The 13,893-nt window shown below is 42.6% G+C and overlaps 1 protein-coding gene across 1 annotated transcript; it reads left to right on the forward strand.

Moving 5' to 3' along the window:
* The first annotated feature begins 5,177 nt into the window (after positions 1 to 5,177).
* LOC110906718 lies at positions 5,178 to 13,092 on the forward strand. The gene is made up of 5 exons (XM_022151813.1): positions 5,178 to 6,663; positions 6,722 to 10,309; positions 10,470 to 10,513; positions 12,259 to 12,684; positions 12,904 to 13,092. The coding sequence occupies exons 1-5, from the start codon at positions 5,178 to 5,180 to the stop codon at positions 13,090 to 13,092; spliced, it is 5,733 nt and encodes a 1,910-aa protein (XP_022007505.1).
* The last annotated feature ends 801 nt before the right edge of the window (positions 13,093 to 13,893 follow it).

The raw sequence follows: 13,893 nt of genomic DNA on the forward strand, positions 1-13,893 counted from the left end.
CATCCCCTAATATCTTCGCATACCTGCCTGGGAGGCCGCGATGGAAACTATTACGATACATGACTTAATGAACGAACACAAGGCTTACCATACTATTACAATTACTAAACTATAAACTGTGAACTCGCTCAACTAGTTGTTGATCCTCTGTTACATGCCTTGCAGGTCGTTAGATACATGGAGCTTGCACAGGGAGGAGCTGGTCGTTGTGGGCTTGGATCGTGATTGTTTGTTGAACACTTTATGACATTACATACTTATTTATATTGGGTTTTACTTATACGCTTCCGCTAAACAGTGATTACTTACTTATGTTTTGGAAACACCTTTCATATGGATTTGGTTTGGTTTAATTGCTATTACTTTAACTATATACATTGTTCTATATGATTGGTGGCTTGATCCTGGTCAGTCACGCTCCCAAGCAGTGACACTCCGCGTGTGGATTTTGGGGGTGTGACACTGAAAGATGATGACACTTCACCACCACCAACCTCTTCAAAATCTCTATCACTTGTTACAGTACCAAAACCTGTTCCTCTCTCATCAGCTCAGATTCAAAAGCCATTAGCTCCTGCAGGTGTTCAATTTCCTCTTGAGCTTATAGCAGTCAGATAATAAATCAAATCTTTTTATTATGAGGATGACCCTGCAAAAAGGAGACTACCATCTGTTGAAGGATATCCCAGGCCCAATAATATTGAAGAATACTTGAAAGTCAAAGCTAAACAAGCAGAGGATATCTCTAAAAGAAATTCACAAGGGAAATCTGATAGCGAAATTCAACAGAACTACCAATTCTTGCTCACACAAGTCAGATCTTTGGAACAATTTGCAAAGAATGTGTGCCAGCAAATATCATAAAAGGCAGATGAATCCATGAGAAAAGATTATGTTGAAAATATCATGGCCCACAAGAAATACAAAGGAAAAAGACACATGTATAAAGACTAGACCATTCCTGAGCTGGAAAGTGAAGCAGCCAGGATTCAAGACATGATCAAGAACAAAGTGAAACATACTCCTCCAGATTGGGAAAAGTACAAAAAGAATGTACTGATAAAAAGGTAGAGCTGAGGAGAATGAAAGAGGAATTAGCTGCTGCTGATTATGGGTCCTTAAATCAAGTGTTGAGATGGAAAGAAGAGAAAGTCAGGTCCACCTACAAAAGCTTGGAGTAATTAAGGAAGACAGATCCTAATGCTCCATAAAAACCTGACTATCCTGAAGCAGAGGTTTCAACAAGACCACCAAAGCTGCAAATCAGGAGAGCCACTGCTTCAGATGGTGCAGCCATCTTTAAAAGAAGGCAACAAAACCAGTTGGATGCTGAAACAATACAAGAGTTAATGGCAGGTGATGACCTTGTAATAGAAGGCATTAAGCAGATGATTGTAGAAACTCTTGGATTGGATCAAACTGCAAGTACTGCTCAGTCAGTCATCAATAGGCCAACATCACCAAACACCTCATCTAATAAAAATCTCCCAAGAAACCCACCAGACTCAAAAGTAGGGAACTTTTGATGAGGCAATAGAGATCTACCAATAATGAAGAGTTTTGGCATTATCTGTTCCTGGGGGAGATTGTTGGGATTGAACCCTATCAAAGGAACAGATAATTAAAGCCAAAACTGGATCAGAGTAGTGGATCCAGAATAAGCAAAAGTTATGTTATCAAGTCTCTCCCCTTGAAAGTGGTTTCAACATCTGCTTACCTCCAATCCTCTGATCATTACAAACTGCTGACCTACAACTGCTACCCAAGTCAAAGACTGATGGAAGACTAAAGCTCTACTGTTCAATCTACTGCTATGGGTCAAGCTCTGCTGGATATATCAATTATTGTTGGGTTCACATCAGTGGAATGATGCAGCAGTAGTTTAGTTTATATTATGAAATGTAATGTATGACAGTAGTTAGCATAGCAGAGGTTGTATAGATCAGATGTTAGAGTTTGTTAGGAGGTTAGATGTCACTTTCATGGTGACGTCAGCTTAGATGCTTCAGTGCTTTGCTCGTGCCTATAAATAGAACAGTACTCTGTACTGTTCTATTAGCTCTTCACCATCTTTCTCTTGTACGAACAAATCATTGTGAGCTCAGGCTGAGGGGGAGTTTGTTACATACTTGCAATTGTAATTAAATCTTGTAATAAATTCAAGCATTCAGTTCAATGTTAAACTTGTGTGTTGAAAGCAATTCTCCTGTTTGATTATGTGCAAAGTTTGTTATCATTTATTTTCTGCTGAATTTCTCATTCATCTTTCATCTTAATTCAAATGTAAAACACAATCAATCCAAACTTAGATCCTAACAGATTTTGTGTGCTTTGTCGAGTAGAAGCTTTTTAACTCCACACGAGTTAGGAACCCATATTCTGTTGAACTGGGTTTTCAACCCATTGTTATCATCTGTTAACTCTTTCAGTTGGCCGACGATTCTTTCTCTCTTCCAATTTTCCTCTTTCGTTTCTACAACTTGTGCTTCTCGGATTCGCTCGAGTAAACCCGAGGTCACAACAAGCTGCATCGATCGTACTCGTATTGGTGCATAGTCCGTCTTCCTGCTCAAGGCATCTGCCCCTACATTGGCTTTCCCGGGATGGTAATGTATTTCGCAATTATAGTCTTTCACTGTTTCCAACGACCGCCTCTGTCTCATATTCAACTCCTTCTGATCGAAGAAGTACTTCAAACTTTTGTGGTCAGTGAATATAGTGCACTTTACTCCGTATAAATAGTGCCTCCATATTTTTAGAGCAAATACCACTGTTGCTAGTTCGAGATCATGCGTAGGGTATTTCTTTTCATGAATTTTCAGTTGCCTTGATGCATAGGCTATAACGTTGCCTCTTTGCATTAAAACGCACCCGAGCCCCGAATGTGACGCATCCGAGTAAACCACCATATCGCCGACTCCGTCTGGCAATGTTAATACCGAAGCATGAGTTAACTTTTCCTTTAGCATTTGGAACGCCTTCTCCTGTTTAACAGCCCATATGAGTTTCTCCTCTTTGCGAGTTAACTTGGTCAATGGCGTAGCAATCTTGGAGAAATCTTGTATGAACCTCCTATAATATCCCGCCAGACCCAAAAAGCTTCTAATTTCTGATGGATTTTTTGGAGGGTTCCAATTCGCCAAAGCCTCTATTTTTTACGGATCTACTAACACTCCGTCCGCACTAATGACGTGCCCGAGAAATTGCACCTCTAGCAACCAGAAGGCGCATTTCGAGAACTTCGCATAGAGCTTTTCTCGTCTAAGTGTTTCCAATACTTCACGTAGATGATACGCGTGATCAGCTTCATTCTTTGAATAAACCAAGATGTCGCCAATGAACACTATCACTGACTTGTCTAGCATAGGTTTGCAAACCGGGTTCATGAGATCCATGAAAGCCGCGGGTGCATTTGTCAACCCAAAGGACATCACGAGGAAATCGTAATGTCCGTACAGTGTACGGAAGGCTGTCTTCGGTACATCTTCTTCCTTGACCTTTAATTGATGATACCCCCATCAAAGGTCAATTTTTGAGAACCAACTTGCGCCCTGTAGTTGGTCAAACAAATCATCAACTCTTGGGAGCGGGTATCGGTTTTTCACCGTGAGTGTGTTTAACTCTCGGTAGTCAATACACATCCGCATACTCCTGTCCTTCTTCTTCACGAATAGCACCGGTGCGCCCCAAGGAGACACACTCGGTCTAATAAACCCCTTATCAAGTAGGTCTTGTATCTAAGACATCAGTTCTTGTAGTTCCGATGGCGCAAGCCGATATGGCGCCTTAGCTACGGGTGTTGCACCCGGGACCAATTCGATCCCAAATTCTACTTCCCTTTCAGGTGCTATTCCCGGTAAGTCCTTCGGAAACACATCTTCGTACTCACGTACCACCGGTACGTCTCCAACCTTCGGCGATTCTTTCTCCGGTTCACTCTCATATATTATAAATGCTCTACATCCGCGCCTCATAAGCTTATAAGCTTTTATCATCGAGCAAATCACGGGATTGACTCCTTTCTCACGATAGATAGTAACGTGTTTTCCTCTCGGAGCGTTAGTCTTATCTCCTTACGGAAACACACGACCTTCGCGTGATGTTGGGATAACCAATCCATCCCGACAACTACTTGGAATTCTCCCATCGACATCGAGATTAAGTCTATCGAGTATTCTTCGCCATCATACTCAAATTGCAGTTTTGACACACATCACATACTATTTCGACTTCTAAGGGCATAGGTAATTTTGTTAATAAGAATGAAGGATGTCGAATAAATCCATGTGAAATGAAGGATTTATTCGCACCCGTATCAAATAACACACGTGCATGAAATGAGTTCACAGCAAATATACATGAGACCACATCGGGTTCTGTCTTTGCTTCAGCGGCAGTTAGATGGAAGGATCTAGCCCTTGCCTTTTGGGTCTCCACTTGTACATCTTTCTCGTTCTTTCTATCGATCAATTCTGGGCATTCAGACTTTTTGTGACCCGGCTGATAGCACTTGTAACACACTGAAACTGTCCCTGGACATAGCGAGGTCGTATGCCCTGTCTTTCCGCATATGGGACATGGTTTATCTTTAAAGCGACATTCGCCTTTGTGCCCCTTTCCACATACTTTGCAATTCGGTGATCCGCCCTTCACATCCATCTTCTTTACTGACTCAGTTGTCCGTGCCTTCTTTGTAGGGCTCGGGTTAGCATCTACCGCCCTTCGTTCGCCCTGTTCAGTATGCTTTTTGAGTTCAATTTCTCATTCCCGAGCAGTATTTATGATCTCGGTGAGTGTCTCATACTTGGAAGGAGTCATGAACTCCCGGCTTTACTTCACGTGTCCCAGTGGGGATATGTGTTGCGCATTCTACAACTCGCATACAAGCGTTTATGAGAAAAAATGGCTCTTCTCTGGTCCTCTAGGCGATTTTGGCGACATCATTAGGAACCCTAGTTCTTGCTTTTCTTCCTTAATTCCAAGTGATCTGGGTTAGGTATTGGGGTGTTGTCGATCCTTCTGAGTAAGGATCTAGACTTCAATCCTGGTTTCTAATCTTTTGAAGTTGTAATTAGGGTTTCGCTTCTCTTTTTACTGCTAGGGTTTCAGTCGTTCTTGATCGTAGGGGTTTAGCCTTTGTTTGCTTGTTCGTTTTTTTGCATGCTAGTTTTTCTTGAATGGAGAGGAATCGGGATAATGGATTGGACGATCTAGGGTTCCAATCGTTTTCTGAAAAGATGCATGGTGATGTGTTCATTACGTCTAAGGGTTCAAAGCCGTTGAATATGCCGGATCTACGTGATAAACCTTCATTATTCAGCAAACCTTTGAACATTGATGGATTTCCATTGTTAGCGAGACGTGGTGTTAATCTGCAAGATCAGAAAGTTATCAACGTAATTGATGAATTGGAGAAAGTGACAGTTCAGGTTCCTATAGTGACATCTCCTAATGGTGGTAACGATGGGCAAAATCAGGATTCTTCTCATCCTGATCTAAACCTGGAGAAGGGAGATAATGTCACGGGTGTCACAGGTGTCCGAGGTTCATATGCGGATAGAGTAAAGGCCAATAAATCAACTAAGCGTGAGGTAAACTTCAGGTTGCTTGAATCCGTAGAGAGAGTGGAGGAGGCAGATGTTGTTATCCCTAAGGAAGCAGTACGTCAGGTACAAAAGAAGTTTGAAAATGTTCTGTATGGTTACTTTCTAGGTGATAGGTTGCCTTTTCCCGTTGTTGATTACTATGTCAAGAATGTATGGGCAAAGTATGGTTTCGCTAAACTTATGATGAACTCAGACGGTTTTTTCTTTTTCAAATTTGAGTCCAAAGAGGGTATGCTTAAGGTGCTTGAAAATGGGCCATGGTTGATTAGGAAAATGCCTTTGTTTCTGAATGTTTGGAGTCCTACGGCTAGTTTAAAGAAGGAAGGTATTAAATCGGTGCCAGTATGGATCAAATTACACAATGTACCGTTGGCTGTGTACACAGATGATGGTTTGAGCTTGTTAGCCTCAAAGGTGGGGATCCCGAAAAGGTTAGATAGTTATACAGCAGATATGTGCATCGACAACTGGGGTAGAACAAGCTATGCACGTGCTTTGGTGGAGGTAAATGCTGACAAGGAACTTAAATCTCATGTAGTGGTTGCTATCCCTAAAATGGATGAAGATGGTTTTGTGATGGAAAGGGTTAGAGTTGAATATGAGTGGAAACCTAACCGTTGTGAAACTTGCTGTTTGTTTGGCCACACTTTGTCCTCATGCCCAAGGACTCCTAAGGAAAAAGCTAAGCAGGTGATAGTAGACGATGAGGGATTCATTATGGATAAGAGAAGGACGGCCAAGCATGGCTTTCCGCAAAAGAAACCGAAGCCGAAGTTTATGTATAAACCGAAGCATACGGCTGGTGCTAGTACTTCGGGAACAAAAAACCAAGGAGATGTAAAGGGAGCTGAACCGGAAATAAGCTTACATAACAAATTTGATATGCTTGGAGAAGGGGCTTCCAATTCAGGTGAGCGGGGTAATAATGTTGTGGAAGGTAAAAGTAAAGAAGTTAAGAATTTAAACAACAAGAAGTCTAGCTATGAGGGGGATGAAGAACTAATAGACCCATGTAATCCGGAAATTTCATCTTTTATGTCAGCGAATCAGATGAAGGGTAATTCTGAGGGGGCAAGCACTCCTGGTGATATGGGTTTTTATGGATAATATTGCAGCTTGGAATATAAGGGGCTTGAACCGGCCCCTGAAACAAAGAGAGGTTCAGCAAGTAGTGAAGGATAATCGGTTGAGTGTGTGTGCCATTCTGGAATCTCATGTCGAGGTGTCTAATCTTTCTAAGGTTTGCAACAGAGTATTTCGGCATTGGGAGTGGGTTTCAAATGGTGGTGTTTGTAATCGAGGCACTCGAATTATTATAGGTTGGAATAGCGATTTGGTGGATCTTATGGTTCTGGCCCAAACGGATCAAGTCGTTCATGTCAAGCTTAAAGCTGCAGCTCTGGATACTCGGGTATTTGTTTCTTTTGTTTATGCAAAGAATACGTATCAGGAACGTAGGGAATTATGGCGTGACTTGATGATGCATAAACTGGTAGTTAATAACCAGCCGTGGATTGTCTTAGGTGATTTTAATTCGGCTCTATACATGGACGATGTTTTGCATGGCTCGTCTACTCCAACTATAGGGATGAGAGAATTCTTCGAGTGTGTTCAACAGACGGAGCTTCTTGATGTTCCTGGGCACGGGCTTCATTTTACGTGGAACCAAAAACCTAGGGAAGGTATTGGTATTCTTAAGAAGATAGACCGGGTTATGGGGAATGTTCGGTTCTTGGATATGTTCCCGAATGCTCATGTGATCTACCACCCTTATAGGGTGTCGGACCACACTCCATGTATCCTTAAGATGGATCAAGGTTGCCGTCCTAAACCTAAGCCGTTTAAATTTGCTAATTTTTTAGCAAACAAAGAGGAGTTTAAATCTTGTGTTGCTTCGGAATGGAGCAAAAGTGTAGAAGGTATTCCGATGCTTTCTGTGGTAAAAAAGCTCCGAAATCTTAAAACCCCGCTAAGGAAGCTGCTTCATGATCAAGGAAATTTACATACAAGGGTCAACGAGTTGAGATTGCAACTGGATGACATTCACCGTCAAATTGATCTAACGCCGTTTGATACCTCGCTTCGGGAACAAGAAACTGAAAATATAAAGAAGTTCCATGCTGCTTCTTATGACGAGGAATCTTTTCTAAAACAAAAGGCCAAGTTGGAATGGTTAAGTGCGGGAGATGGCAATACATCGTTCTTTCACAATATTGTTAAAAGCCGGAATGCAAGGAATAAAATTCATGTGATTTGCGATGCTAATGGTATTCAGTATGAAGGTGCGGAGGTTGAGAAAGCTCTAGTTGACCACTATGCTAACTTTTTGGGTATTGAAGCCGAAGTGGAGGAGCTAAACATGGATGACCTCTTTGTGAACACTGTTAATCCGGATCTGGCCGATCACATGATTCGTCCTGTAACCCGTGAGGAAGTCAAGGCGGCTATGTTCAGTATTGCTGATAACAAGGCCCCGGGTCCAGATGGATATACGTCTTTGTTTTTTAAGAAAGCATGGGATGTGGTTGGAGATGAAGTTTCGACTGCTATTCTTCAATTTTTTGAAAATGGTAAATTGCTTCAGCAGGTAAACCATACAATAATTGCCTTGATTCCCAAAGTCTCTAATCCCAATTCGGTTTTGGAGTATAGACCGATATCCTGTTGCAATGTCATTCTGAAATGCATAAGTAAGATCTTGTCGGATAGAATTAAAGGTAGTTTGGGGAGCTTGGTTGATATTAGCCAATCGGCTTTTATCCCGGGCAGGAAAATCTCGGATAACATCCTCCTTACCCAGGAACTCATGCATAACTATCATTTACATAAGGGGAAGCCGAGGTGTGCCTTCAAAATTGATATCCAGAAAGCTTACGACACTGTCAACTGGAAATTTCTCAATTCTATCCTAACCAGGTTTGGTTTCCCTCCTAAAATGGTGGGTTGGATTATGACATATGTCTCAACTGCGTCGTTTTCGCTTTGCATTAATGGGAACCTTTGTGGTTATTTCAAAGGAAGGAGGGGGCTTAGACAGGGGGATCCTATATCACCATATCTTTTTACTTTAGTCATGGAGGTCCTCTCGTTATTACTACATAAGGCAGCTGATGATCATCCTGCTTTTCGGTACCATGATAAGTGTAAGCTTCAGAAGATTATTAACGTGTCCTTCGCTGATGACTTGTTTATTTTTGCGAATCCGGATTCGGTATCTATACGGATTATGAGGGATGTGTTGGAACTGTTCACGAGAACCTCGGGTCTTAAACCGAATTTAGCAAAAAGTACGGTTTTTTTCAGCAATGTTTCGGCCCAAATGAAGCAAGAGATTTGTTCCCTGCTTCCGTTTCAAGAGGGAGAGCTCCCGGTCAAATACTTAGGAGTCCCGCTAATTTCAACAAAACTTGCCTCGAAGGATTGTAAAGTTCTAGTGGATCGGGTGGACAAGAAGATTGATCATTGGTTAAATAAATCTCTCTCGTTTGCGGGAAGACTCCAACTTATTAACTCGGTGATCTCGGCTATGCATATTTATTGGGCATCTGTCTTTATGCTCCCGGCCCGTATAGTTACCGACATTGAAAAACGGATGCGTAATTTTCTGTGGAGTGGTGGGGCGGCTAAGAGTTCTAACCCGAAGGTTGCTTGGAAGAATGTGTGCCTTCCAAAATACGAGGGCGGCTTGGGTATAAGAAGAATTCATGATTCGAATAAAGCGCTTCTTACTACTCATGTATGGAGTATTCTTACTAAGCGGAATTCTCTATGGGTAAAATGGGTTCATTCGTATAGGATCAAAGGACGTAATTTTTGGGAACTTCCATTTCGGGGGAGTATGACATGGGGATGGAGGAAAATCTTGGCTATCCGTCCTTGTATTCGTCAGTTCTTTTGGTTCCAGATTCGTAATGGGTTGGTGGCTAATGCTTGGTATGATAACTGGTGTGCTTATAGCCCCTTGCGGGACTTCATCACCCCTAGACGTATTCATGGGGCGGGGTTTAGCATGCGATCTTCAGTTTCTGAGCTTATTGATACTCACAATGGGTGGAAGTGGCCGATTGCTTGGTTTGATCTTTATCCTGTCTTGATTAATATTATGCCCCCGAATATTATTTATAATGATCCTGATAAACTCGTGTGGAAGAATAGACAGGGCGATGTTGCTGACTTCAATGCTAGTGAGGTTTGGGAGAATATTAGGGAGCGTGGCGAGGAGGTGGATTGGGTTAATTTGGTTTGGTATGGTCAGAGTATTCCAAGACATTCTTTTCACTTGTGGCTTGTGATTAAGAACAAACTAAAAACTCAGGATCGAATGGGAGTTTGGGATGCTGGAAGTGCAACTAATTTGAATCTTATGTGCTGCCCTTTGTGCTATCATGATAAGGATTCTCGTGACCATCTATTTTTTCGATGCCCCTATGCGCTGCAAGTGTGGAATCGGGTTAAAGATATGGCTTATATGGATTCGATTGATGAAAATTGGGACTCTATTATTGCTTGGCTTTCTCAACATGCTAGGAATAAGTCAGCGGAAAGTATTGTCAGTAAGCTGGTGGTGGCGGCTTCAGCTTACTTCATATGGCAAGAAAGAAACAACAGGTTGTTTTCTAGAGCTCAACGAGATGCAACAGTAATCGCTAACATTGTTCTTCATACAGTTCGCCTAAAGCTTATGACGTTCAAGGCTGGGAAAGGTATGAAACACCCGCTGATGCTAGAGAGATGGAAGTTCCAAGTGAAGACGCTAGTTATTGATCCGGGCTAGAGTCTCTTTGAGTTAGCGTTTTTATAGTTGCCAATGTTTGGCTTCGGGCTGTTTTATTTTTAGCTGTGTCTTGTTTTTGGTTTTGATAGGTGGGTCGTTTTTGTTTTGTGGTTGTTTGGTTTTGCTAGTCTTGGTATGCCAAGTCTAGCTCTAGTGTGCTGCGTTTGGTACACTCGCGTGATTCTTTATTCTTTATTAATAAAATTCACCGGGGTAACCCTTTACCCAAAAAAAAAAAAAAAAAAAAATTCTACAACTCGCCATCACGTCTGTGCATATTTCTCTGTCGATAACATACTAGCCTTCACTTTATTACATGTTACATGTTGGTTATGTGCAAACGATTTAGAACTCTATTATATCTATTAAACTTGTATGCTCACCTTTACACTATGTGTATTGACCCTATTTTAACGTATGTGACAGGTGTTTGAGATGCTAGGATGTTGCTTGCTTTCATGGAATCAAGTAGGAGAGTCTAGAAACAAAGACAAATTATTTATTTGAATCTGAGTTGTCGGAACATGTTTTTGTTTTGAGAATATCTATGTCTGTAATAATTAGATTACTTAATGGGTTATGGTATGGGACATAATATTAACTATTTGGTAATTTAGTCATTATGGAATTTCTCTTGACAATCTGTTTCGCTCAGTGCCGCGCCCCGATGTTTCCGCCATCGGTTGGGGTGTGACAGATTGGTATCAGAGCCATAACTATAGGGAATTAAGGCGAGACTCGACCTAGTCTAGGACGATGTCTTAGAAACGACCTAGTCTATAGTCTAGGTACCAACCGACCAACTTGTGCTTGCCTTGTACGGGGTTCCGCATGAGTCTACCTGCTATTCTCGCTCGCACTCACCAAACACTACTCTGTCACTGCACACTACTTTGAAATGAACAAGTGATTAGGTCGAGATTAGGGGTGAAAACCGCAAACTCTCGACTAAATCCTTTGTTCAACTCGCATTATTTATCTATAAACATGAGAATTTGTGTTGAACCAGGAGTGAAATCCGCACTTCGACTAGGAGTGAAATCCGCACTTCGACGCAAATTTCCCTCTCTATTTTATCAAAACAGGAACGAAGTTGTTAAGTCAGAGGTGAAACCCGAACCTTGACAGCTTGTTCCGTGCTCTATGTTGGTTTTACAAAAACTCTCACCAAAGTCTCGACGGACTCCAACGACTTCAAGTCACACAGTAACTGGAAGGATGCGCGTCATTCGCCCAAATCGAGGCGAGAGCACAGTCCAGAGAGCTAAAGTGTGTACCAAAAGTCCTTGTGAATAGTCGAATCACTTTGGGCAGTCAATGTCTACTAGCCAAGACAATCTACTTTCGATTCTATGTGTTTCGATTTTGGATTCCGCAACCGCTAACTCTGATATTTGTCGCTTTTATGTGGATTTTATGTGTTTTGTGTGGTTTTATCTGTTTTTGTGTTTCGATTTATTATGATTTACTCGCTTCTCGCTATTCGCATTAATCGACACACACGACGCGCACTGCACATCTATCTCAAAACGTTAACAAATCGCTGCTACTTGTGGATAAACGCATGCTATGTTACTCGATGTGTACTCGCTAATCGCAATCTCTATTCTCAAATTCACGGACTTTGAACAACGGGTGATTGTGTGTGACCAGGATAGGTGAATACGTGCAAAATATAGAATGGTTTCTATGTTCTGACTGCCTTATGTGCTACCGTGACCTTACATGTTTATATGCTTCTGTGCTCTATGTGTTTATGTGCCTCTGTGATTAGGTGCCTATGTGTTACGAGATTGTGTTCCTGAGCTTTAGTGGTAGTGTGCGTAAGGAGAGATTCAATTTTATTGTGTTTGAGTCCTTTGGCGATGTCTATTGCAGACAATGTCGTCATTTGGATCCCTTCACTCTCGAACTCCTCGCCGCAATCATGATGATAAACGCATTGCTACTCTCGTCGCTAAGCAAATGGTGAAAGTTATCCCCCAGATTGTTAGTGAGTTGAACGAGAATTCCAGCAAGTCTTTTGAAGAATCCAGGATTGATTCGCCAAAGTCTGCCTTTAGCTTCAAGCAGTTCAAAGCCTGCGGCCCGAAAGAGTTTACCGGAAAAGATGGACCTACGGCCATGTTCCAATGGTTTGATTCGATCGAGGTCACCCTGCGCCAGAGTGGCTGTCCTGATATTCTCCGCACTCTCAACGCCATCGGCGTCTTCCAATCCAGAGCTCTAAATTGGTGGACGGTCGAGAGAAACAAACGCGAAAATGATGCAGCTTACGGGTTAACGTGGGATGAGTTGAAGGACGTTATGTTGCAAGAGTTCTGCCCTCCCCACGAGCGCCAAAAGTTGGAGGACGAGTTCTGGCATATCAAGCAGAAGGATGGTGACAATGCTGCTTTAACTGCTCGCTTCAAGCAGCTAAGCATAATCTGTCCTAGCCAAGTTACTACGCCCGAAATCACCATCAAGAAGTACATCCGTGCTCTTCCAGATTGCGTGGCTGATTTCGTTCAAGCTGCAAAGACGACAACAATTGAGGAAACTTTCTTACTCGCTGCTGAGATCAACGACAAGCGAGTCAAGTCTAGGTATTGGGATAAAGCCTCCAAGAATCTGCATCAAGCCACCACTGCTGCAACCGCTGAAACCGCTGAAACCGCCCGCACCGCGATCTTCAAAGTCCTCTCGTCGCAAGAGGAAGAACAACAATAACAGTAGCAAAAATTGCGCTGTCACAGCTGGACCTCACCCGGCTTGACCTACTTGTACTTATCACCACCCAGTGGGAATCGCTTGCAGATACTGTGTGCACTGCAATATGCATGGCCATTTCACCGCCAACTGCCGTATAGGTCCACGTCAAACTCCAGCTCCAGCACAAGGCCAAGCTCCTGCACAACAAGCCCTACTTCCTGCTCCTCAAGTCCAACAAGCAGCTCCTACACCCGCGATCCATGCTAGAGCTTGGTTTGCGTGTGGTGATCCCAACCACTTCGCAAACATGTGCCCCAATCAAGTGGTGAAGAAGAGCCACAACAGCAGCAGCCACAGCAGCAACAGCAACAACAACAGCCAGCAGCCCGCGGACGTACTTTCAACATCAATGTGCGCCAAGCTCAAGCCGATAACAACGTGGTCAATGGTACGTTCCTTGTAAATGGTTTTTATGCTTCATGTTTATTTGATACTGGAGCCGATAACTGTTTTGTATCGTTTGAATTCGAAAAGCTCCTTAATCGTAAGCGCGCCCATCTCCCCTCGACGTTCGATGTTGAAGTTGCCACCGGAAGAACTGTCACTGTCAATTCTGTTCTTCGTGGTTGTACTCTCGAACTCAACAATCATGTCTTCCCTATCGACCTTATTCCGATGCAGCTCGGCGTCATAGTAGGCATGGACTTTCTTCGTGAAAACCATGCTGAAGTTGTTTGCTTTGATAAGATGATTCGCTTCTCGCTCACTAATGGTGATCAACTTTGTGTGTATGGTGAAACTCCTTCGAAAGGTCTCAAA

Source organism: Helianthus annuus, chromosome 14 (genome assembly GCF_002127325.2).
Source record: "Helianthus annuus cultivar XRQ/B chromosome 14, HanXRQr2.0-SUNRISE, whole genome shotgun sequence".
NCBI classification, from domain to species: domain Eukaryota; kingdom Viridiplantae; phylum Streptophyta; class Magnoliopsida; order Asterales; family Asteraceae; genus Helianthus; species Helianthus annuus.